Source organism: Urocitellus parryii, chromosome Y (assembly GCF_045843805.1).
Source record: "Urocitellus parryii isolate mUroPar1 chromosome Y, mUroPar1.hap1, whole genome shotgun sequence".
Taxonomy (NCBI): domain Eukaryota; kingdom Metazoa; phylum Chordata; class Mammalia; order Rodentia; family Sciuridae; genus Urocitellus; species Urocitellus parryii.
The window spans coordinates 20,843,418-20,871,113 of NC_135548.1; the positions used below are offsets into that span (position 1 = coordinate 20,843,418).

The window sequence follows — 27,696 nt, forward strand, 5'->3', positions numbered from 1 at the left end:
AGCTTGTCTATGCCACTCTCCACCTGTTACAATGGTGAAGGTCGTAGATTGTTTGCCTTAAGCAGAATAAACAAATAGATCCTGAAAATGTATTCAGTAATCTTTGCTTGATGAGCAGAAGCTAGCAGTTGTTTAAAACAAATGAAGGGGATAAAAACTCCCCTAACTTTTATTTACCAATCAGATTGCAAAGGAAAAAATAGCCTATTTTTAGACTGAGCTCCAATTATGCTAAGCCTTGAAGATAATGAAACAGTCTGACACAAAAGAGTGTGGTGAGGCAAGTTTGTGTGGTGAAATTCCAAGACGTTCACTGACTTTTTAGGATTCTGCACAGTGAATATTAAGCTCCTAAAGTGTTTGTTGCCCGGAAACAGTGCTTTATTCTTTTACATGCAGTGTAATGAAGTGAACCTGTGTTGTAATTTGTTTCCTGCAAGGAAGAGGGGGAATTAATACACATCATGTATCCCTGCATCCTATCGTTGGCTTCTGAAGTGTGTTTTTTATATGCTGAAGTCACCAAGTTTTGTTCTGGCTAATATTGCATATTGCCGCCTGCCTTTGCTACTCTTAGTTTTATTAATACTTTACACAATAGTGATTTCCAGTTTTGCTATTAATTTTATATTGTTGATTTGGCAAAATTTGGAGGCTCTTTCTTTTCTACCACTCTTCACTCTGTGTAAGAATTATGCTTAGCTTTTTGTTCTTCCTTAATCATGTCAGGCAATGTCTTTCCTTGGAACTAATTAGTTGGGAGGGGGCGTTAAATGAAATGTGTACTGGCACAGGGCTTTGTTGGCTGGGTTAATGGAAGTTGGCTGTTTGTACTCTTCTAGTGTCATGTTGCCATCTCATTTACGGGTTTGGTAATGGGCTTTTGGGTTTTCATTTTGCTGCCTGTAGCTGTCTTTGAGATTGAAGTTGGGGTGCTGAATGCTCATCTGATGAGAAGTTGACTCCTTCAAAGGCAACATGTGTTCCTGCTTTCTCGTCAGGAGCATGGCCGTCTTGCATTTGTCTTGAAATTTTCTTTTTCAAAGCAGTCACCATAAGAACTAAATGTAGGAAGGCAGAAGGAAAGACCTGTTGACCTTGAGGAGCCAAAGTTGCAAGGCTCTGGCATTGGTGATTTATAGCAGGATTTGATGAAGTGAGGAGGAAAGGGGATGTGAAGGGGATGAAAGAGCTCCTCATTAGATTCAGATTGTATGGCATTGGTGATTTATAGCAGGATTTGATGAAGTGAGGAGGAAAGGGGATGTGAAGGGGATGAAAGAGCTCCTCATTAGATTCAGATTGAAGTGCACTGGTGTGACCTGTAGAAGAGGTGAAAACATAGAATAGCAATCAGGTGATTGGTAAGGACAGCCTGGTTGGATAAAGTGGAGGCTAGGAAATTTCTGGCTGGGTGCCTGTTATCCACATACAGTACTTACTCTATTTCATTTAATCTCCTGCAACCCAGCGGGTAGGGGATATTATCCCTTTTCACAAATGAGGATAAAGTCTCAAAGGGATTAAGTAAATTGCCAAGGTCTCTTTATTTGTAAGTGGCTAAAATGAACATGGCTTCTCACATCTGTGCCACTCTTCTGAAATACAGGAAACACAGACACCAATAGTATTTATCATCTTACGCTTGGTAAGTAAAGTACTGGGTGGTATAACCACTGAAAAGCCTTTATCAGCTTTTTTGTTATTGTACTTCTATAGAGTTCTTTTTGAAAATTGCAGATTATAAGGGCCAAATTCAGTCATCTGGCCTACTATGTGCCAGGAACAGTATTGAGTCTTGGGGAGTATTAAGGTAAGTAAGATCATAGTCCCTAATTATAAATTGTTCTGGAAGTAGGGATCGGGGCGGAATGAAGACATTGACCTGTGAACAAATCCCATACTATATAAATAAGATATATTTAAAGAAAGGGAGAATGGCCAGCATTGCCTGGAGGTTAGAAAATGATACTTATGGCACAGAACAATTTCTGCTGAGTTCCATTGATTCTTTGGTAATTGCCAGGATTTGTCTAGAGAGAAAGGAGATGCTGTCTTTGCAGGATAAAGCCCAAGGGGAACCATATTGTATTGTCACAACCTTGGGAACTTTTCTTTTCAAAAGCTAGAGGTCTAAATTCATGAGGGCAAGAGGCTTTTGGTTTTGGTTTTGGTGGTCGAAGAATCTTCTGTTTTTGCAGCCATCAGACTTTTTCTTCTTTTTAATTTTATACTTTCCTTGGGCTACACATCACCTTATACCCTTCTCTGACCATGGAGGTCAAAGGAGGGTACTAATTCCACCTTGGCCACTAATTTAGGGGGTGATTAATAATCTCTAAGGTTCCATCTAGTACAGTGCCTTTAACATAACTGACACTCAGTAAAGGTGTTTTGCCAGGGGCAGCAGAACTTGAAATCTTCCTGTAATTAATTCATGTTGATCTTTTGGGCAGGAACTTCAAGGGGATCAGTTTTTATAGGATGAAAACAGCTGCCTCTTCACTCAACAACAATAACAAAAAGTATCAATAAATCATCAAGTATAAATCAAAGCCCAAGATAAGTGAAAAAATACTTAAGTCGGGGATTCTTCTATAAATTTCATCTCCCACCCAGATACATTATATCTCAGCTAAGAATGCTGAAGGCACAGTGCCTCAGCTTTGCTATCTGATCACTGAAGGATAATACAATTATGAAATGACTATTGGTAATCCATGAGGAATTCTGGATAATAGGTATTCTGGAGTTTACTAAACTTAGAAACTGTTCCTCTTCATAGAACAGAGTGATCTTCAGGTCTTTTTGATCACAGTAGAATGGGAGTTGTAGAGGAGGATATCAAGAAACAAAGATCAATCAGGATGTTTCACACTCTCTGAATTCTCTAATAAACATAATATTAAGCAGTACTTGGACATTGCTTTTGGCCTGAGAGTGGGATTTTTAGCACCTCATACAATAAAAGGTATCAAACTTTTGAGGGCAGAAATAGCAGGGTCATGGAGTCATAACCATTATAATTCAGAATGCAAGTTACACAATCATATCAGGATTTATCTAGCATTTCTGTAGAAGACTGAAGACAGCAAGTATTGATTGATTCTGTTTTCTGAAAGGTGAATTCTAGAAAATTACAGACTAATGAGCTATATAATACAATTCTAGAAAAGATTGTTAAGCATTTGTTTTTTCAGCATTTTGTGGTAGTCACCAAGGATTGGTATTGGCCTACCAAGAACAGGTAGTGTCATTAATTTTTTTTTATTTTTTAGGCTTAATATTAGGTTGGATCACATGAAAATGCTTGCTTTGACAGTCAGAAGCATTTGAATATTAGCCATTTCATATGATTCATCCTAATAGTTTTCATTGTGTTTTTTTCTGCTCATAAAATTGATGCATATTTATTATAGTACATTTAGAAAATATAGAAAAATAAAATTTACTCATAATTTAATAATCCATTTCATGCATTTTTACCATTTTTCCATAAATATGCATATACACACATAACTATGTGTTTACTAGTATAGTTTTTAAACAAATTAATGTGAATTATAATTTTATTTTCTGTAGTATCTGGGTATTTATTTATTTATTGGTACTGAGGACTGAATTCAGGGGTGCTTTACCACTGATCTACATCTTTAGTTCTTTTTGCATTTATTTTGGGATATGGGGTCTTGCTAAGTTGCCAAGGCTGTTCTTGAATTTGTGATCCTCCTTCCTCAGCTTCTTGAGTCTGTGGGATTACAGATGTGTGCCACTGTGCCTGGCCTTTCTGGGCATTTAAATTGAGCCTCTCATAAATAGTTCTTTGTAATGAGCAATTTATAGAAACTAAATTTTGACTATTATTATTTTAGCAGGTATATATTGCACAATTTATTTATCTGTACCTGTATTTTAGGACATTCATGTTCCCGGTACTTTGTAATTACAAATAATATTGCAGTAACATCTTCTACATGAATCTTGTTCTACATAGCTAATGATTTCCTTAGGATGAATTTTCAGAAGTAGTCTTTATAGGTTAAGGGATGTGAACTCTTAAAATCCATTTCAAAATTGCGTACCATAGAGGATGTATTTATTTCTGCTTTCCTCAGCAATGTGTGAGAGAACCTCACTGCAACATTGCCACGACTAGATATCTCTTCTAAGACCAGCAAAGGAAACGTGGTTAGCTCATTTTGTTTTTCTACCTTTGACAGGTTTAGTAAAGAGGATCATATACTTTGATATTGTTAAAGGACGTGACAGAGTTTTTCACGTCGTCCGTCATTCAGGTCCAATCAAACCAATTCAAACAGAATGCAAATTGAATTGGAGATCTCTAGTCTGTGGAATAACCGTACCCTAGAATAGTTTTATTAGTGGGTTATTGTCAACTGGGATGGACACCTTTATTAATGATATGGTGAGGTTCAGTGACCCTGTCCTGAACAATGCTATTTGTAGCAATTATGATGAAAACTGAAAACAGAACATAGACTTAGTAGATTTGCAGATATGCCACAAAGTGAGAAAGATGGCCATTAGTTCTTTCCCACCAAACTTTGGTTCCTTGAGAATAGGAACCAGAGTGCTGAGAGCATTCCTTCTAGAGTCAGACTGTTGCCTGCTATCTCTGTAACATTGGGCAAAGTTCCCTTATCTCTCTGTGCCTCAGTTTCCTTGTCTATTAAATGAAAATCAACAGTATTTTCCTCATATTTGGGAAGATGAAATAAATTATTAAATGTAAAGCATGGAGTGCAGTTCCTGGTCCTTGGTAAGTGATCACTAATGGTTAGATGCTATCATTGTTAGTCTCTCTCTTGGATATTACATAATGCATACTTCTTGAATGAATGAATGAATGAATGAATGAATTAACATCATAAAGACCTTGTAAGCAGGTGGAATGGGCTCATACTGCAAAGGAAATGTAATGGGTAAGTCTTTCATTTATGTTTTATAATATTGGAACTGTCATGTGAAGACAGGATTGAGATTTATACTGTGTAGTTCCAGAAACTAGAGATGTGGGCAATTAATAGGAATTAACAATAAGGGACTTTCTGTCAATTAGCCCTACTCAGCAGTGGAGTTGCTCTAGTAGAAGAATTCAAGTAGAAGCTTCCAGACCATTACAAGTACATAATAGAGAAAGAGGCCTTCTTTGGTCAGAGGTTAGACTAGATGATCTCTAAAAGTCTCTTCTAACTCTAGGCTGGTTCTGTGATTCTAAGTGGAATGTGCAGGATTATCACAAAACATGAAGTAAGGCCTCATGAATACATCTGTGGAAGGGCTGATGCTGCTAATCCTTGCCCACCCCTCCTTCCCTGCTTCAGTTTCTCTCACCTGTTGTGTGTCAGCCTGAAGTGGCCCATTCCTTAACTTGGTTCAATCATACAGCCTATCTTGGTGTCTCAGGCCACTCCCTACTAGCAGCAATGCCCAAGGGACAAGTATTTGAAATAAGGGCACATTTTTCATAAACATACCAGAAAATAGAAAATTGTTGCCTGCAAAGTGTATCTCAGAATTGTTTTAAGTTTTTGTCTATTTTGTACATGCCCTCTTCATAGCTTTATGAGGGTCCAAGGGTAGATCTTTTGCTCAGGAGTTCTAGGTGCTTAGTTTCTCTACTTGTGTGGTGCTTTCCCCCTAAGTTCAGCATCAGTATTCTCCCTGGGAAAGAGTAATTGAACACTCATGGTTGTGCATACTATTTGGGCTTATATGCATTGGGCTGAGATGACATTTCTGTCATTATGAACTCTGATTTCTTCCCCTTAAGCTATTTAAAGGTAGCTTTAAAATAAAGTTAGAAAACTGAATTAGAAGCCAGTTTAACCGATTCTTTCTTTCTTAGGGTTCTTTGCTGAATAATTTCTGACATCTTGTAATTGTTTTGTGCTGCTCTCCCCATTTATAATATTTGGAGTTTTGGCTTTTTGCCACACTTGTCAGGGGTTTATAGGAGTTAATGATATGTAGTATATAAAGTTCTTTGAGGTTCTTTCATGAAACTTGGTATTATCTTGAAAGCAAGAGGTTTAACTGTTCATTTATTAGATAACTAGTGGATTTTAAACAGATGTAATCACACCATGTCTGTTATTTAATGTATTCGATGATACATACAAACTTTTACTGCTCAAATTTTAAATGAAGTGGCTTTTTTTTCTTTTTCTTTTTTCTGCATATTATAAAACCCATTATTAGGGAATACCTTGGGAAAAATTGGGAGTCAAGGTTCTGAAAAAAAACTTCTCCAGTATGTTTTTTAATACTCTGGTTTGTCCATGATTTTGCTGACAGTCAATAGGTGAAATGAAGAACTCCTGGCACCAGTGTCTGTAGCTTGGAGTCCAGGAGTACTGAAGCTCATGCTGTACAATTCATGGCCCAGAGAGTGGCTGCTCTGTGAACCAAGTGGGTTAATAAATTTCAGAGAAAGCATCTGTGGAATTTTACAGTGAATGTTCTTTTGTATCCATATTAATTTTACTCCTTTGGAGTGATGTCATTTTACCAGCCAGGATCTAGATCATGCAAATGTGTTGTGGGATTTTTTTTTTGAAACAGTGAGGTACACACACAGGCCCTGTGGGATGGTTCTGATACTTTTCAAGGTCTAGGGTCTCATTGCATGTATTTTGAGCTAGCATGTTAAGCCTGCTGCCTTAAGAAGGCTTTGCTTCCCTTTTTAATCTTTAGAATTTATAAAACCAACAGCTTTGTTGTCTTCAGTAGGAGGATTGTACATAGAGCTCCAAAGTTTCTTGGAACATATAAGCCATAGAAAATAATATGTCTGTTTTACTCTTGTCCTTGTGTTATGTGTATAACACAGAGCTCTGCAAAATAAAAATTCAAATAATGGGACTGGAGTTGTACCTCAGTGTTAGAGCACTTGCTTAGCATTTGTGAGGAACTGGGTTTGATCCTCAGCACCACATAAAAATAATAAAATAAAGGTATTGTGTCCATCTAACTGTATTTAATAAAATATTTAAAAATCAAATAATAGAGTTAAGGAAGTTTCTATTTATTTTGCAGTGTTGGGGGTTACACCTAGGGCCTCACACATGCTAGGCAAGTGTTGTACCACTGAGCTATATCCCAACCCTGTAAGATATTTTAAAAGATTGCTAACATTAGATATATAAATTCTTAGGGTAAAAACAGTTCCTTATAATGTAACCTCCTCACTTTAAAGATGAAAAAATGTAAGTCTATATCAGCCAGAATCAGGGTTGATGTAAAACTCAGGAGCCTTCCTTCCCAACCAGACCTGATTGGATCTCACCATTCTGAGAGAATATCACTGTATATATTCTGTAGAATATCACTGTAGTATTTAGAAAGTATTAAGTTAACATATAAGAAAATGACTATCTTTATAACAATGTAGCCATTGAGTCCATATTCCAAGCAGATTTTGTCATTTGTATTAAGTAACTTCAGCTGTTCCATAAGTCTTCACAAAGTCTGAGCTATGTTTTTGTGTCCACCTTTTACCCAGTTAATAGAATGCTTACTCTCTTATTGCCACTTAAAAGTCATCTGGAAGACTCATGCTGATAATGTAATGCATGATGAAGGAAGCTGGTAAAGTAGGAAAACATAATTATTGCATGCACAGTTATTTTAAAGACTCTTTTCTCTTCCCTCTTCTATCTTTTCCCCCAGCTTCACTGGGTGGATATTATTTGTAGAGCTTTTTTTCCCCTATTCTTTTCCTAAATTGGGTAAGAGCTGCAAAACCATTCAGGAAAGCTGTAAACTATTGCAAAGCATGTGAAAAGACAGTAGTTTGTGCCTTTCTCAACCTTGTTACAGATCTGTGGATAGTCTGGAGCTTACAAAACTGTACTTAAATATTTTCTATAATATAGGTTGAGGACAGATTTCTATTTGCTGTTGATGACTGTCAAAACAACTTCCCTAGAGCGATTGTAACAGTGTGTGGGGCCTCATTTTCTGATGGAAAAACTGCTTTGGTTTATTCTCACTGTGTTTTTACATGATTATTTCTTATTTTCTCAAGTGCTTATGACATTTAATAAATTTTCAGTTGAGAATTGTGGCGGCCAGTAGTGTGAGAAAAAGATATTAGGTGCTTGGAAACTATTTAAATACAAATGAATGACAGCAAAACTTAACCAGGAAGAATATGATTTTGAAATTATGACTGAATGTGATCTAGTCCTAAGACAAGCTGAAACTTATTTCCTCATTCATTCTTTTCTTGACCAAAATTGCTTTTCCTTAAAAATTAAGCAAATCTTTCATTTAATCCTTTGGAATTGACACCTCAGAGGAGTTTATTATTTCAGTTAGTGATGCACAATATTCTTAGGATTTGGTGTTAAGATGTATGTTTTTTTTCAGTTATGTTTTACTGAATTTTGCTTTTTGTCTTTATGAATTTGACTACATACCTCATGTAAGTAGAATCATTGTATTTGGCATTTTATGACTGTTTTATTTCACTTAGCATAGTGAGGTTCATCCATGTTATACATGTGACAGGAGGATTTTCCATTTTAAGGCAGAATAATATTCCATTATATGTATGTGCCACATTTTGTTTATCCATTCATCTGTCACTAAGCAGTTGAGTTTCTTCCACCTATTGGCTATTGCAATTTTATTGTGTTTCTTGGATAATATATTTTTACTAGGTTAAAGTCAAACATGAATTCTTGTTATATAGGTTTTTTTGTGTGTATAATTGAGTATAATAGTGGACAGAATTTGTAAAATACTCATGGATTTGAAGTCTAAATTGTATATATCAATTCTGTAGTATGGGTAGGGATTTAAATATATACATAAGTGTTTTATGACTATTCTAATTTGGTTTTGAACACATAATTAAACTGTTTTTTTTCATTTTTTTATTGTTGGTAGTTCAATTAAACTGTTTTAAATTGATTATCAAGCAATTGCCCCTGAGAATCATAAGTAAGGTCTATGAGGTTGTGCAGTATCAATAGAAGAAGAGATTATCCCATGCATACAACCTGAACTTTGCTTGTAAGTGAAATTGCCTGAGTTCTAAAATGATTGTTTATAGTTCCTACTGTCAGTTATGAAATCATCTCTGAAAATTTTGTTAAGCATCATATAGGCAACCTGACAATACAGGTGCACCATGCAATTCATTGCCAGTTATAGTAGAACAGAAGTGGTTATTTGCCTTTTGATAATTTGGAAAGTAGCTGTTACCACTAATCCTTGTGGAATCATTAAATGTGGAGAGAATGTTGAGCTTGCTTATCTATAAGGCATTTACTTAAGCTTCTTGTTACCATTAATTTCCTCTGTGGGCTAAAGGAATCAAAAGTGTGGGCAGCAAGTCAATTAGGATATAATGAAAGAATGAAACATAGGATGAGCTTAACAGTTGAAGGTTGAAAGTATACACAGTTTAAAGTAATTTGGTAAATTACTTGCCCATGTATTTGATGTGGATAAGAATTTGGACATTGATTTCTAATCTTGTGGATAATTTGTCTAATACAAGAGAAAACAAAGAATGACCTCAGTCATTTAGGCAAATGATACTGTTTTGTTAGTATAATATGATGATTAAAGCTTTTGTCATATGCTTTTGTAATTGTACAAAAATAGAGCTTAAGAACTGGTTCTGATATTTGAGGCAGTTTTATTCAACATCCGCATTTTATCAGGTGAGGAAACAGGTGGAAGAAAATTCTCAAGATGATATAGAGAGGAAATGCCAGACCTGGGATTAATGATATGTTAGTTTGTGATAGAGTAGCTTTTACCATGTGCCAGGTACTGTTCTAGAGTTTTATATTAACTGCTCAGAAAAGTCTATAAAGTGGCTGCTACTTTATACCCTTTTTATAGATGAGGAAACTGAGGCTGTGTAACATACTCAAAGTCACACAATTAATGATTAGTGGAGCCAGAATTTGAATCTGTGTGGTTTTGCTCCAAATTCTGTCTCCAAATATGTAATTGCTATCTTTTTTAGGGCAAAAATAGTTGAATATCAGTCATTTTATATAGTTTACTTTTTATGTAGTTGACATAGCTTGAAATCTTATCATAGCATATCATTAGCTTGCTACAGTGTTTGTGGTTATTATTATATCCCACTTGATTGTGGTGTGTAATACTTCCAATGTGCCACTGAGAATGATTTATCTTATCAAGGATTGTAAAAAAATGTGTCTTTTTAGGAAAATTGGCCTGCAATTTTATTTTTTGGTCCTTGTCTGGCTTTGGTATCAGGGTAATGCTGGTCTCATAAAATTACTTTGAAGGTGTTCTTTACTCTTTAGTTTTTTGTTTTTTGTTTTTCTTTTGGCGGAGGAAGAGATTTTGAACAGATTTGTGTTGTTTAAATGTTTGATAGAATTCACCAGTGAAACCTATCAGGTATTGGGCTTTTCTTTGTTGGGAGATTTTGATTACAGATTCAGTCTTTTCTATTTCTTCATATTTAGTATGGGAGGGAATATTTCTAGGATTTATTCCATTTCTTCTGGGTTATCCTACTGGTTGGTATTTAATTGTCCACAGTAGTATCTTTTGATCTCTTGTAGTTTTATATTAATAGTTCTAATGTCCCTTTCATTGATAATTTTATTTGTGTCTTTTCTCTATTTTCTGTTTAACTAAAGGTTACTTGACTTTATCTTTTCATAAATCCAACTCTTAAAGCAATTTCATTTTGGTTTTCTATTTCATTTATTCTAACATTAATATTCAGTTTTCCTGATTGGCATTTTCTTTAACTTATATTTTACAAACAGGTAGGATGAAATTGTCAATGCATTTTCTTTCAGTATCATGTTGAATAGAAGTGGTGAGAGTGGAAACTCTTGTCTTGCTCTTGACGTTAGGGAGAAAGCAGTCAGTCTTTCAGCACCAAGTATGCTGTCAGTTAAATTTTTTTCTTGATCATTTCTAAGTTGAAGTTCCTTGCTGTTCCAACTCTCTTAAGAGAGGTGTGTGTGTGTGTGTGTGTATGTGTATATGTTTTACTGGAGATTAAACCCAGGAGCATTCTGCCTCTGAGCTTTGCATCTCCAAATCTTTTTCAAGTTTTGAGATAGGTCATATTAAGTTGCCTAGGCTGGCTTTGAACTTATGATCCTCCTGCCTCAGCATCCCAAGTGGCTGGGATTACAGGTATGTGCCACTGTGCATGGCTCTTTAAAAAGATTTTAAATCAAGAATGGATGTTGGGTTATTTCCAAATGCCTTTTTTTTTTGTTTTTATATATATTTTATTTAAAAAAATCTAAAATGTATATAAAATGAAGTAAATAAGTACAATATACCAGTTGCCTAGATTCAACATCTGCTTATTACATGTTTTTTTTTTATTTCTTCTGTACTTCAAATGCCCTTTATATGTCCAGTGAAATAACCATAGGATTCTTTCTTATTTTGTTTTGTTTTTTAAAGAAGTTTTCAGATACAGTGATTTATATTGATGGATTTTCAAGTGTTAAACCATCCTTGCATCCTGGATTAAACCCTACTTGGACATGATATAACAGAAGAATGGAGACCTGATAGCTAAAAGGGAACGGAAGGTGCTGGAGGAGGAATGAGGGATCAGGAGCCCCATGGAGCACCTGTCTCTAGCACCATTTCATGGTTTTGGTGCTCACTTGCTAGTCTTCCTTTTCTCCCATTACCCTTCAATAAGCTGTGCCTTGCATTTTGAGGGATTCTGTTATCATTTGCATAATGAAATTGCTTCAGTTTTTAAAATTTATCACTATTGAATATTGAATTTCTCTGTGTCTGTCTGTCTCTGTCTCTCTCCCCATCCCTGCCTCTCATATTGGGGTTTGAACCTAGGGTTGCTTTACCACTGAGCTACATCCCCAGCCCTTTTCATTTAATTTTATTTTTTATAAATATTTATTTTTTAGGTGTAGATGGACGCAACACAATGCCTTTATTTTTATGTGGTGCTGCGGATTGAACCCGGGCCCTGCCCATGCTAGGCAAGCACTCTACTGCTGAGCCACAATCCCAGCCTCTTCATTTTATTTATTTTTTTTAAATTGAGTAGGGGCCTGGGGATGTGGCGCTCGCCTGGCATGCATGCGTCCCGGGTTCGATCCTCAGCACCACATGCAAACAAAGATGTTGTGTCTGCCGAAAACTAAAAAATAAATATTAAAAAAAATTCTCTCTCTCTCTCTCTCTCTCACTCTCTCTCTCTTTAAAAAAAATTGAGTAGGGTCTCCCTAAGTTGCTGAGGCTGGTGTTGAACTTGGAATTCTTCTGCCTCAGCTTCCTCAGTCTCTGGGATTGTAGGTGTGCATGACTATACCCAGTGAACATTGGAGTTCTTGTACCTGAAATACACTACATCCCCTTTGCTGAGCATTTTAGTTTTTGTTTGCCTCCTTGTATTTTCCATTTAGATGCCTCAAAGGCACATCCTATCAATTCCAAAATTGCCCTTTTGGTTCTGTTCACATACCTATTTTCTGTCCCAGATTAACTTTCTCAACAAACAACACATAATCTACCCATTTGTTAAGCAAAAAACTGTGAGTTTCATTCTTAACTCTTTTATATTTTCCTCAGACCCCAAGTCCAGCCTGTTGCCAAGTCCTATAGATCCCAGTTTGTAATTATCTGTGATTTTTTTTTATCTTTTTTAAAATTTTTACATTTATTTATTCATTCTAAATTATTACACATGACAGCAGGATGCATTTCAATTCATAGTACATGTACAGAGCACAATTTTTTATGTCTCTGGTTGTACACAAAGAAGAGTCATACCATTCGTGTCTTCATACATGTAGTTAGGGTAATGATGTCCATCTCATTCTATCATCTTTCCTACCCCATGCCCCTTCCCTAACCCTCCCTCCCATTTGCCCTATCTAAATTACTTCCATTCCTCCCATGCTCCCCCACCCACCTCCATTATGGATCAGCACCCACATATCAGATAAAATATTTGGCATTTGTTTTTTTTGGGGATTGGCTTACTTCACTTAGCATTATATTCTCCAGCACCATCCATTTACCTGCAAATGCCATGATTTTATTCTCTTTTATGTGTAGTAATATCCCACAGTTTCTTTATCCATTCATTTATTGAAGTCCATCTAGGTTGCTTCCATAATTTAGCTATTGTAAATTGTGCTGCTATAAACATTGATGTGGCTGTGTCCCTGTAGTATGCTATTTTTAAGTCCTTTGGGTATAAACCAAGGAGTGGGATATCTGGGTCAAATGGTTCCATTCCAGGTTACCTAAGGAATCTCCATACTGCTTTTTAGATTGGTTGCACCAATTTGCAGTCGCACCAACAATGTATGAGTGTGCCTTTTCCCCCACATCCTCGCCAACACTTATTGTTGTTTGTATTCTTAATAGCTGCCATTCTGACTGGCGTAATATGAAATCTTAGAGTAGTTTTGATTTGCATTTCTCTAATTGATAGAGATGTTAAACATTTTTTATGTATTTGTTGAAAATGATTGTATATCATCTTCTGAGAAGTATCGGTCTAGTTCCTTAGCCCATTTATTGATTGGGTTATTTGTTTTTTTGATGTTAAGTTTTTTGAGTTCTTTATATATCCTGGAGATTAGTACTCTATCTGATGTGCATGTGGTAAAAATTTGCTCCCAAGATGTAGGCTCTCTATTCACCTCACAGATTGTTTCTTTTGCTGAGAGGAAGCTTTTTAGGTTGAATCCATCTCATTTATTGATTCTTGATTTTATTTCTTATGCTATAGGAATCTTGTTAAGGAAGTTGGGGCCTAATCTGGCATGATGAAGATTTGGACTTTCTTTTTCTTCTATTAGGTGCAGGGTTTCTGGTCTAATTCTTAGGTCCTTGATCCACTTTGTGTTGAGTTTTGTGCATGGTGTGAGATAGGGGCTTAATTTAATTTTGCTGTATATAGATTTCCAGTTTTTCTAGCACCATTTGTTGAAGAGGCTATCTTTTCTCCAATATATGTTTTTGGCTCCTTTGTCTAGTATGAGATAACTGTATTTATGTGGGTTAGTCTCTGTTTCCTCTATTTTATACCATTGGTCTACAAGTCTATTTTGGTTCCAATACCATCTTGTTTTTGTTACTATTGCTCAGTAGTATAAAGTTTGACATAGTGATGCCACCTTCTTCACTCTTCTTGCTAAGAATTGCTTTAGCTATTCTGGGTCTCTTATTTTTCCAGATAAATTTCATGATTGCTTTTCCTATTATTATGAGGAATGTCATTGGGATTTTGATTGGAATTGCATTAAATCTGTATAGTGCATTTGGTAGTATGGTCATTTTGACAATATTAGTTCTGCCTATCCAAGAAAAAGATATCTTCTAAGGTCCTCTTTAATTTCTTTATTTAATGTGCTGTACTTTTCATTTAGAGGTCTTTCACCTCTTTAGTTAAATTGATTCCCAAGTATTTTATTTTATCTTATTTTTTTTTTTTTTTGCGGCTACTATAAATGGGGTAGTTTTTCTAGTTTCTTTTTCAGAGGATTTATCTCTGATATATAGAAATGCCTTTGATTTATGGGTGTTGATTTTTATATCCTGTTCCTGTGCTGAATTCATTTACTAGTTCAAGAGGTTTTCTGGTGGAGTTTTTTGGGTCTTCTAGGTATAGAATCATATCATAGGCAAATAGAGCTAGTTTAAGTTCTTCTTTTCCTGTACTTATCCCTTTAATTTCTTTCATCTGTCTAATTGCTCTGGCCAGTGTTTCAAAAACTATGTTGAACAGAAGTGGTGAAAGAAGGCATCCCTGTCTTATTCCAGATTTTAGAGGGAATGCTTTCAATTTTTCTCCATTTAGAATCATGTTGGCCTTGGGCTTAGCATAGAAAGCTTTTACAATGTTGAGATATGTTCCTATTATTATTTTTCTAGTATTTTGAACATAAAAGGGTGCTGTATTTTGTTGAATGCTTTTTCTGAGTCCCGGTATTCTCCACATGTTTTATTGTTTTACCCCACTCTGCTATCCCACTCCTCAATTTCAAGTTCTTTATGTGGCTTACAAGGCCTTTCATATTTGGGCCTTTGTCCTCCCCTTTCTTTACTCTGCACCACAATCCTAGTTTCATCATACTTTATAATTTTCTTTCCATTGGGTGAAAAACTTTATTTTTTTAAAGCTTTATTGAAAACTTAAGTTTCTTTAATCACCATTGAGAGTTTCCCTGTGTCCTTTGAATCTTTGCGTACACTCATTTCCTATCCTCCTGTTCCTGTTATTCTATGTGACTGTCTTTTCCCTTATATGTAATCTACTTCTAACTCCTGCCCTAAGGGCCATTAGTGTGTGTGTGTGTGTGTGTGTGTGTGTGTGTGTGTGTGTGTGTTTCCAATTGTCTATTAGATGTCACACACCAAAAAGGAAGGGATTCCATCTGAATCATTCATCTTTGTGTTTCCTACCATCTAACACACAAGAAATGTTCAGTAAATATTTGTATGAATTAATTATTTCTTTTTTGAGGTTCTAAAGGAAAACAAAATCCAATGCTTTCTATAATTCATATCAAATTCTTAAGCCTTAGTTAACTTAGAGAGTGGAAATGCCAAGTATTAAAATGAAGATTTTTTTAAAAGCTAAAGATGGTATAGCCTTTATAATGCTTTTTCATATTCTGTATCTCCGTGCCTTTTCTTAACTTTATCTCTGTTTCTTTCAAACTTTCTCTGGATTCTTCTCAGAGAAAGTATAGAAGATAATGTTATAGGAGAAAAAGTGACTGATAAATGGGAATCTGTGATATAATTGATTCATAAATATAATTTTTTAGAGATATACTAAACCTGTGTCTTTATGGTTCTCTGAACAGGTGAACACAGTTATATTTCTCTAAAACTAGGCCATCTTTCTGAAAGATTTTTTTTAGGTAGGAACCCTGTATATGTTTATCATAGAATCTGTTTTCCTCAAGTGAAATGGTGGGGGGACAAGTGATACTCTTTGTCAAAAATAAATAGACTTATTATAAGAAGACATGTAGAAACTGTGGTTATTATTGAACAGAATTTGGTATGTGGCTCTAGTACGGAATAAAGGAGTCACCCTCTGAGATTAACTGCCTGGGCTTAAAAAGTTCTATCGTGGACTAGGGAGGTGGTTTAGTGAGCAAAGTGCTTGGCTAGCATGGGCAAGGCCCTGGGTTTGATCCATAGCACCACAAACAAAACAGATTTTCCTTCCTTTCCCTTTTTGGAAGTAAAAGAGTAATGATGAATAGCTCAATGACTATCTTGTCACATACTGCTCCTAAAGAGGAGATTTCAAGAATACAACAGACACTAGTATGGCAGTATATAAAAATGTGGATGTGTAACCGATGTGATTCTGCAATCTGTATACGGGGTAAAAATGGGAGTTCATAACCCACTTGAATCAAATGTATGAAATTTGATATGTTAAGAGCTTTGTAATGTTTTGAACAACTAATAAAAAGGAAATCAAAATACTTTTTAAAGATGTTGATGGCAGTACATTGGCCACTCTCCAGCTTCATATTTTCTAGACCCCCCAACTCATTGCTCCTTCAGGATTGAGCTTCAGGCCACGTGCTTAGTACTGACAAATGACAACCTGTTAGATCTGCCATTTGTAAGGGTTGGGAGCCCAAAAGTTTTCTAGTCATATTTACCTGTGACCTCAGTTATAAAGAAAATGTTGCAGATTCTAGAAAAATGCTAATGTCGCTTTTAGCTGTAAGTATTATCTTGATTGCAAGGCTTCAGAATTGCCCAACTTAATTATCTGAGCATAGCCAGCCTGACGCCTTCTTCTCAAATAGACAATTATGATCAATTAAGCACTTTCAGGCCTTATAGAATACTTAATTTTATTAGTCAATTATTTGTGCTTTGAAAGAGTTAATGGTAGCTATCCAGGCCATTATTAGAAATTAGAATGTCCCAAAATAGAAAGGCTATTTCCTTTGTGTGTGGCACTGCAGTGGAAAATGCCAAGCATAGTTTTTACTGAGTTAAAGGGTGAGGGAAGGCCGGGTGGGGGAGAAAGTTACATGTAAATCATTTAGCCATTAACCTAATGGGTGGGTTTATAAATCCTATTACTATAAGCCCTTTTTATTTCCACTGAGGCCTGGTGCATGCTTGATCCCACTAATGTAAAATTCATTCTGTCTAAGTGATTACTGAAGTAAGACGCTTTGAGTCAATTTTAATCAGGTTGTATGATTAAAATTGTTGCTTGAGCAATGATGTTCACTAAAGCACAGACATAGTTTGGCCGTGTCTTAATTAGCCCCCCAGATGAGTTATATGAGGAATCAATCAGGGAGCCAAATCTCCAAGCTTTCTGACATGGATGTATTTTTCTGTGGGGAAATACACTGTAGGGAGGGGCTAAAAATGCCAGCTCAAAAGCAAGGGGCAGGACCCTTTGGGTGGGATTGTTTCTAGTTTCATGGACATTATTGAATGCTAAGGTATCTGAAAGCTCTGTACTTGTGACAAATGAGAGCACCTTCATTGGTACTTATATTTAAACAAGTCAAAACTTCAAATTTGACTAAACATGTGGGCCTTCCTAGAAAAATGCATACAAGCACACATTCAAAGTTTTGCTGGTAGTTTCAGGAGACTTTCAAGATTTTTTCCTCCTTTTTGTGTGTGGGGGGGTGCTCAATATTGAACCCAGGGGTGTTTTACCACTGAGCCACATCCCTAGCCCTTTTTATTTTATTTTTTTAAATTTTGAGACAGGGTCTCATTAAGTTGCTGAGATTGTCTTTGAACTTGGGATTCTCCTGCTTTGCCCTCACTAGTCACTGGGATTACAAGTATATGCTATCACATCCAGCAGATTTTCAGATTTCTTGACGAAATTTAGGTTAATATCTCCTGCTCTAGTTTCAGTCTTAGTGTCTTACCCAACTGAGACTTCAATATTTTAAGAGTATATAGGGCTTGTACTTGAGCTCTCATGTTGATGAGTAGATTTGATTTTAGTATGCTTTAAAGCCTGGCTCTACAAGCTCTCCAGGGTCCTAAGACAGGTATAACCCTAAGCCTGACAGTAATGCACATAAGTTCAAGTGAAACATGGAATGTAAGCTTCTAAACCAGAAGTTGGAATGGAGGAATGGAGGAAAAAGAACATTGTGAAAGGAACGTTTCTTCAAAGGTGAAAACAGTTTTAAAAAGTCATAATATAAAGTAATTTTAAAAAGTCTACAGGGCAGGGGATGTGGCTCAAGCTGTAGCATGCTTGTCTGGCATGTGCGGGATGCTGGGTTTGATCCTCAGCACCACATAAAAATAAAATAAAAGATGTTGTGTCCACCGAAAACTAAAAAATAAATATTTTAAAAAATTATCTTTCTCTCTCTCTTTAAAAAAAAAGTCTACAGGGCAAATAAATATTCACACTGGGGACAAGAAATTATAAGACAAGGAAGAAGTTCACTTGAAAATTTCACATGTTCAAAGCTGTAGTTTCTGATTAGAGTCCTGTCAAATTGTAAGGCAATCATTGAGAGATACTCATAAATATCATTAGATGTGTCTGTTGGGGAGGAGAAACCTTTCAGAAAGTGTTGTTTATTCAACATGTTTTGTATTCTTTACACATGAGCTACCAGACGGTCTAGGTTATAAATTAAGGATTTAAAACAAAATTAGTTTACCTGGAAGCAAGAGTTGTATGGGAGAAGTACACTTTCAGTCAAGTTTATAATTAGAGGGCTTTTATCATTGGGGTAGAAATTCATTTCTCTTGAGCAAATTTTTGTTTATATAACAAGGGTTGTGTTTGAAGGTGGTATTAAAATTGATTCACTCTTCATTTCTTGAACAGAAAGAGCCAGCATTTAAATGTGTACTGTGTGGGGGTTTAATTGCTGCTTTTTGTAACCAACATTAGGGTCTTGTTGTAGAGATGCTTATTTTGATTGGTAATGACTTTATTCTTTCAAGCTGGACAACTAAAGGTTTTCCTCCTTTTTTCTGCATCATAAGAGATATGTATTTATTGAATTACTACTATGTGCCAGGCATTGTGTTAGGTTGAATTACAGCATTATCTCTGCCTGTAATTTGTTTGTAGTCTCTTAATCTTACCTTTATAGAAGAGTGGTATGTTGTGATATGCACAGACCACTTTGGTGGGCCTTTTAGTATACTGTATTTTACTGCATAATTGTTGCTGCTGTATTAACATATATTCGTGCATATTCCATGCATCCTAATGTTGCATCAAAGACTTGTTTAGTAATAAATGAATTTTTTAAGTTGCTGATGGATATTTATTTATTTATTGTGCTGAGAATTGAACCCAGTGCTTCCCACATGCCAGGCAAGCACTCTACCACTGAGCCACAACCCCAGCTCTATATGAATTTTAAGTAATACTGATACAAGTTTTTTAAATCTTCACATAATGGTATGCCACATATGTGAATTGGATCAATTCTGAAAGTAGAAAAATTTTTTTCTTTACAGCTAGATTTTAATTTTTGCTAAATACCAGCATTTTTAAAACTTATTTTCCAGTGTTCTTCTGCTTTGAAGTTGGGAGATTGAGCAATTGTTGCTTCTGCAAAACTACTCTTGATTAGGCAAGTTGATCATCCAAGTATAGGTCACGGTTAGCTTTTTATGAAATGTAGTTTGAAATGCTTCATTGCCCCCAAATGTACCCAAAGATGAAACTAGTTTGTATAGACTGTCGATTAGAGTGTTCTCTTTAGCTTTGTGTTTTCTAAGAAAAGATGCATCATAATAGAAGTAAATTTCTCTGAGTTAGAAATGTATTAGTAATTAAAGCTATACAAATGTTTTTGTCAGGATTCTTTTTCTGACAAATTATAATGCAGCTGTCAAACTCTCACTCTGCATTTTCTCAGAAATGGGTAAAATATTGGCTTTCTTAACTTCTTTTCTTTTTCTTTTTCCTTTTCCTTTGGGTTTGGTAGAATAACATGAATTTTTGAGGAATAATGTAAGGTTGGAGAATACTGACCAATTTATAATGAAGCTGAAGAAAGAGCTTTATATTTCTACTCATCTAATACTGGTCATCTCAGATGGAAATATCTTGATGATACCAGAGGTAGTATCGTAGTGCTTTATGAGGAAAGTGAAATAATTATCTTCTAAAATTTTAACTTATGGGTAGAATATAACTGCTTGAGAATTTTATAATTGCATAAAAATGTATGGAACACACATTTTTCTCCATTGCACTTTGTATGAAGCATCAGCTACCACATAAATGAATGTTCTCTATGTCTAAGGGCAAACCTGACCTTCCAAGGTTGGTAAATCTTTGGTACAGTTAGTATTAAAAAACAAAGAGTAACTGCCTTTTGGACATATTAACCCTTATATTAGCTGTTAGTATAGCTCTTATCCATACATTAATCTAATGGCATGTATCTTCCTTTTCTCTATTTAAATAATAAAGTATGACATTTTAAAAATTTAATATCTCTCTCTCTCTCTCTCTCTCTCTCTCTCTCTCTCTCTCTCTCTCTCTCTCTCTTTGCAGCTTTGTCATTGGCCAGATTCCTTCTGATCAAAACCGGGACATTATAGTAGAAAATATTCAGAAGAGGTTAATAGAAATTGAAGAAAATGTGCTAAATGGCAGTGTCCCAGTGAGCCAGTTTGAAATTAACAAGGTAAATGTAGCATTTATTGCTGAGCCCAGCTGCTGTCATGTGTTTTTCTCCTCCTTCAGATAGTTGAAGAATCACCTCATCCTTGCAATTTAAATAAATTCTAGCTGGTGGTGCAAGCTGCTTAACAACTATCTTGCAGATTGAGCATTAGCCTACCTCCTCCATCCACAGGTACTGCTATGTCTTCCACAGAGGCCTTCCAGATTTCTTACTTTAATTCTTGAAAGCCTGGTTTCCAAAGGTTCTGGGAGTGATATAATTTATGATCAGGCACTTGTAAACACTGTATTCTTCATAAACCTCCCAAGTAATACCTGTTTGTGGCACAGGTGTATAAACTTGGTGCTTGCATGTGTACACATATGTGTAACTTCACAGATGGTGATCCCTAGAGATAGTGTATTCAGAAGACTTTTGGGGACAGTTATTTAGAATTAAGATGGCGGTAACACTTTCTATATATTCAAAGAATTTATGCTTTATTAAAATTTTATAAACCTTTAAGTTGCACTTTATGGAGAGTTTTAGTTGTTAAAATAGGAAATATTTTTCTTACCTAATTTGAAAAACAAAATCTTGATTTCTAAAGTGCTGTGTAATAAGCAAGATGTTAGGTTAATAGATTTTTTTTCCATTTGAAGAGAGTACCCTTACATATTCAGAAGCTAATTTGCAAATACCACTTTACCCATTTTGTAATAAATTTCTTTGTCAAAGCTCATACAAAAAATTTTAATGAAAAAGAATCTAATAATTTTTAGAATGAAAACTCATTCATAATACCCCTATGCTAAAGTAATGCTTGTCACTTTTGCATATTTCCTAACACTTTTACGTGGCCCCAACTATAATATATATTATTTCAAAACCTATTTTTACTGAACATAAATATTTTCTACATTTCCATATTATCTTAAAATCATAATCAGTATACTTATTGATAAACTATTTTATGATATGTATTTATTTAAAATATTTGCTGATTATTTTTCTATTATGTAATAACTACTGAATATTTTTATTGACTTATCTTTTGTTTTTAAATGAGTTGCATTTGTATATTGGTTCTTTGAAATATATATATTTTAAATATTGATGGGCCTTTATTTTATTTACTTATATGCGATGCTGAGAATCAAATCCAGTGCCTCACACATGATAGGCAAATGCTCTACCACTGAGCCACAACTCCATCCCTGAAATAAAATTTTAAAGTCCAAAGATACAAATATCTGTATGGCTCTTGCAAAATTGCTTTGTAAAACAGTTATCAGTTAATAATAAGGAAACGTGTGTGCTGTCTTCATCACACTTTGCTTGTAGCGGTGATGATTTTTAAAAATTACCATGCTATCATAATGAATGTGCAACTATATTTCACAGTTGGATTTATTTTTTATTTCTTTGACTGTTATAATGAATATAATGAATATTTTCTGTGTTTATTCTTAAAATTTGTATGTATTCTTAGGTGAGTTTTTTGTAATCCACAACTTGTCTTCATGTCTCTAATATCAAAGAAGAAGACATATATATATATATAGAATATTTGCCATGACATTAGCTCATCCCCTTAAGTGATGCAGGGTGTATGTGTGTGTGTGTGTGTGTGTGTGTGTGTGTGTGTGTGTGTGTGTATATATATATATATATATATATATATATATATATATATATATAGGCATGGAATCACTTGTGCCATTTAAAAAGTGGTTTCCTTTGAGGTATTGCTTTATTTCTTTTTCAAAAATTTGCGTGGGTAAGTATAATGACTTCAGTCTTCTTATAGTCAATTCTTACATCTATTCTACATATTGTATCCCTGGTTTTTTTCTACCTTCCTATCCCACAGGATTCCAGGGATGAGTTTAGAAGGGTTGGTACAAGCATAACTGTATTATTGACAAAATAAGTAAGCACACTTCCTCTAGGGTAGTGGGCCTACACTGTTGTCTTCTCATATTATAGGTGTATCTTCAGGTTCTGATCCATAGTCTATGTTGTTTTATTATTTTAAGTGTTTATTGATAAACTTATACACCTTTAGACAGAATAGTATCATGAATCCCCATGTATTCATCACTCAGCTTCAATAATTGTCATCTTACAATAACATATGATTACTACTCAGAGTTAACATGCTTCATGCATAGTGGGTTAGGGGATATTCATGCATTCTTCAATGGCAGAACTGATACTGACTTACTATATTTATAGTCTCCATATTGCATATGATAGTTGCTGGCAAATAATATCTACTCAGTAAGCTTTGAAATAAGTTATTTGCTTTTTGAATTATCCATTCAGCAACAGGGAGTACCTCTTTCATGTGCAGTGCTAGATTCTGGGATATAAAGTTGAGTAAGGAAAGCACAGTCCATGTTTTCAAGATCCTAATGTACTCTGAAAGGTATTTAAAGAAGAATTTATGCAGTGTTGATAAAAATAAGGTAAATCCTGAAGAAAGAACTATCTATATCATAGTTATAGTTCTGTGTCTATTTACAGTAAGCTATTCATATGTCAAAGGTGCTGTGTCCTCCTGATAATCTTTAATATTGATCTGATAGCTTGAATTATTTAAAATTGTGAACAATTCCGTTTTTTTTTTTTTTTACACATTTTTACATTTTACCACTTTCCAAAGAGAGTAGAATGGAAAAGATTATGTGGCTGGTTGTAGATGGTATCATGACAAGATGTTTTTATATTATTATTATTTTGTTTGTTTTTAGGTGATGTTGGTAGGACTTGAAAATAGCAGGTGGGTGATTAGGGTGGAGGTCTGCATAACAAACAAAATTTTAGCCCTTTTTCCAGAAGCTCCTGAAAATATGTGTACATGATTTTTTGAACTATTTCAGTCTTAGCTTAAATATATTTCATAAAGTAACACAAAATACTTCATAGCTGATTTTTATAGCCCTGACTAAACCACCAGGAAACATTTTTTAAATCAAGTCTTCTGAATCTAATTTGTAAAAATCTTCAAATATTCTCAGTCTAATAATTAGAAAGTATGCCAGATGAAAATCTGGATTCCTTATCATTGTACTAAAGAATAGTTAATTTAAAAAGATAATGGCTTTCTTAAGTAGAGTTACATCAATTAAGAATTCTATACAATATTGACCATCCATGTCAGTCAAGAGTTAACATTATCCAAGTTGGAAGAGCTTCGGATACTTGGAGACTTTCCTAGGTACTCTGCTATACTGATTATAGGATTTAGAAAGTGTGTATAACTTGAGTTTGTTTTGCTATGTTTGAGGACCTACTTTTTTCTACCACAGTAGTTCTCAAATTTCATGGTCTCAGGACACCTATACACTCTTAAAATAATTGAAGACTCTAAGAGTTTTTGCTCATGTGGCTTTTGCTTATATTTAGTGTTACAAATTAAAAAGTATTATTAATTTATTTTAAAATAGCATAAATCCATTATGTGATTACAAAATAATGTTTTCTCATAAAAACAACTATATTCCAAAACAAAGTATAATAGAGGAGTGCAATCATTTTTTCATTTGCAAGTCTTTAATGTCAAGCTTATTGCAAGATTACAAGATATCTGGATTTTTATACCTGCTTCTACATCCAGTCTATTATGATGTGTGGTTTTGCTTTAAGTATAGGAAGAAAATTCAGTTTTATATAAATACTTCGTTAGAAAACAGAGAAATGTTTTAGTATTTCTTCTGATAGTTGTATATGTTCTTTTTTAATCCTATACCAAAGCTCTATAGATAATACTTTCTTATGTGTTATTTGTAAAGTGAAATCTGAAGTCACACCCATGAATGGTTTATACTCTCTTAATTAAAATCTGTTGGTCTGTGTTTACTTTTGATTATTTTTTCTATGCATGACATTATGGAATGGTCATTTGTTAAATGATTGGTCCCTGTATGTATGTGTATCTTCCAAAATGGACATATTTCATTTTTTATTATCAAATATCTCATTTTAAAGTATTTGTAGTTATATCAGAAACATGTTTAAGTATCAGGAAGCTGTCAAGCTCACAGAAGTGAAAACAAGTTTTTCAAAATTCTAATTTGTACTTGAAAGCTTGAATTTTATCACTGATGACACTTGCTATCAGATTTTTTTTCTTGAATTTTAGTTCTTGTTTGAGAAACTGTTTGCTAAGTACCCATCACATAGTTTGCCATTTTTTAAAGTAAAAATGATATTATGTGCAGCTAGTTTAGCTTGCAACTCAAACAATTGCATAATGTGCTTTTCTTAGAGAAACGTTATTTAAGTATTCCATGTGTGTATTTTATATTTTGTCACACACAAAACAGTAGTCTTGTACTTAAGGGTTGAGAGCTTTAAAAATTATTTTTTACTACTTTATCAAGGATATTTAATTTGAAACTGCATAGTGGTGAAGAATACAATGACTATTAGTACAGTTTGATAACTGCTGCACTGATTTGTGTTTATAAGGCACCAACAATTGTATTCACCATGGTTTCTGCAATATCAGTACAAATAGTACTGTCATGAAAATAAATAGTTTTGACTTTGAGATCCCTAAAGGAGTGTCAGGAACCCCCAGGGGCCTGTAGACTGCATTTTGAGAACAGGTAAGCCCATTAAGCAGGTCACTGGTCCCCATCTTTCTTCTCATTTGTTAAAACCTACCCCTTATAAACCCATGGTTCCCGTGCTTCCCTTTGTACACATTGAATTCTAGTCCCATAGACTTATTTTTTCCCTATCCCTTTGATCTCTACCTCAAATATTCTCGCCCCCGTTACCTTTTGTAAAAATCTTGTTGTTTTTTTTTTTTCAAGTATCAGCTTAAGTTCTTTTTATGCTCTCAGCTGGAAGTGATCTTCTCCAAACTCTCTCTATAATGCTTTGTTCACATCTTCCTTAAAGCACATGTAGCTTTATTGTATTTTTTCAGTGGGGGTTGAGGTTCATTCAAAGGGGAGAGAGTTTTTGACTTAATACCAGTGACTGCATCTTATTCATCCCATAGTACTTTATAGTACTTTAATTTGGCAAATTATTTCAGGATGGGTGAAATAATTTATTCAGCAAACATTTGACTGCTACTGTATACTATGCCTTTTTCTGAGCACCATGAATAGAGCTTTAATCATGTTCCTGCTCTCATGGGGCTTGCTTTCTACTCTGCTTCTGTAGAGCTTGACTTCTGGTGCCTTCCGGATTTATTTAGGCTAGAAGAGCCTTTGAGAAACAGATTATTATGTCAGAGTTGCTGTTATTCATCTGTCCTGACTAATCAATTAATTCGTTTGAGAGAATCGTGAATGTTGATAGAAACTCTGAGGCTATATAGAACACTGGATTTAGAGTCTTGATTTTTTAAAATATATTCAGATATTTATGTAGCACAGCACATAAACTTATAGTTCTTTTTTTTATGCTGGGAAGAGGATTTGAACCCAGCATCTAGTGCCTGCAAGGCAAACGGTGCCCCTGAGCTATAATCCTTTTTTTTTAAGGTTGCATCTGGTTATGTTAATTAGTAAATGCCTAGAGGATCCTTGAGGATGGATGGACTGTTTAAATATTCTGTGGCTGTGTTTTCTACATACTTTTCATTTTATGCTTATGTGGCTAATATGATTGTAGCAAAAAAATGTTCATTGTATATCTCTGTGTGAGAAGAGTTTTATTTTAAGGTTTTGGCTTTTTCCCTCTTTTTTCTATTTTAGGCATTGACAAAGGATCCCCAGGATTACCCTGATAAGAAAAGCCTACCTCATGTACATGTTGCCCTCTGGATAAATTCTCAAGGAGGCAGAAAGGTGAAAGCTGGAGATACTGTGTCATATGTCATCTGTCAGGTAAATCATAATTCATAAGACTCATACCATTTAAGAATCCATAGTAAAATCCAGAATGCCATAGTGTCTTATTTACTAGTCTTCGAAATAATTGATCCTGTAAAGAGATGACTCAAAAGTCTAGCTAGTTTTACAGCATTTAAAACACATTTATTAGGGATGTGGTATGTTTTATTAGAAGTTTTATGAAATACTTAAGGGTTGTGTTTTGGTTAAGTGAAATTATTTTGGTGAGATGTTTATAACAGTAGCTACTCTTTCAACCCTAAATTAATTTTAATGAAAATATATTATAGGCTGTGGGTGTGGCTCAGTGGTATAACACTTACCTAGCATGCACAAGGCCCTGGGTTCTATCCCCAGCATCACCCTAAAAAAAGAAAGAAAGAGGCTGGGGTTGTGGCTCAGCAGTAGAGTGCTCACTTAACATGTGTGGGGCACTGGGTTTGATCCTCAGAACCACATAAAAATAAAGGTATTGTGTCCAACGTCAACTTAAAAAGAATATTTTAAAGAAAGAACATGCATGTAAGTTTGGTCATGTGTCCAGCAGTATCCCTTTATAGCTCCTTAGCCTATATCAAAATAATTACTTGGAAAAAATATGAAATCTGAGATTATATGAAGGAAGGTTGAGAGACCCTAAAGATATACATTATGAAGAAAACACAGATGATCCAACCAATTTCCTTTCTCTCTCTTTCTCCCATCTCCTTCCATTGAGAGGGAGTGCCTGTTTGCTTTCTCCCTGTTTCTCCCTGTGTGAGGTACCTCTGATGAACTGCTTGGCCTTCTGAAACAGTTTTAAACCACTACCAGTTTCATTTGAGACTAGCATGCTGCTGACTAGGATTGAGACAGAGACATAGGACAGAAGAGCAGTTTTTTTTTCCTTGAAAGCACTTGATTCTAATTGGAACAAAGAGCGCTGTCATCCTTATTCCTTGTTTAAAAAAAAAAGTCAGAGTCATAAGTCTCTAACCAAATTGTTTGAAATTATTATTATTTATTTGCCCCAAGGCATAATTCATCTGAATAAAATTTTTATTTTAAATTATTATTAAGAATTTTATCCTGATTTTTATTGCATTGTTATTATAGTAAAGCATTAGATAAAACTTTAAATTCATTACAATGATTGATTTTTGTTAAATCAGTGTGTTTTTAAACCACAGAGCTTTGTAAAAATTTAAAAG

The 27,696-nt window shown here is 34.7% G+C and overlaps 1 protein-coding gene across 1 annotated transcript in view; it reads left to right on the forward strand.

Moving 5' to 3' along the window:
• The window catches only part of LOC144250966 (DNA polymerase alpha catalytic subunit-like), a 115,353-nt gene that overhangs the window by 69,874 nt on the left and 17,783 nt on the right, over positions 1-27,696 (forward strand). Inside the window, 3 exon segments of the mRNA XM_077794121.1 lie at positions 1,720-1,813; positions 20,537-20,669; positions 26,369-26,500. Of these exon segments, the coding sequence (XP_077650247.1) occupies positions 1,720-1,813; positions 20,537-20,669; positions 26,369-26,500 (359 nt within the window).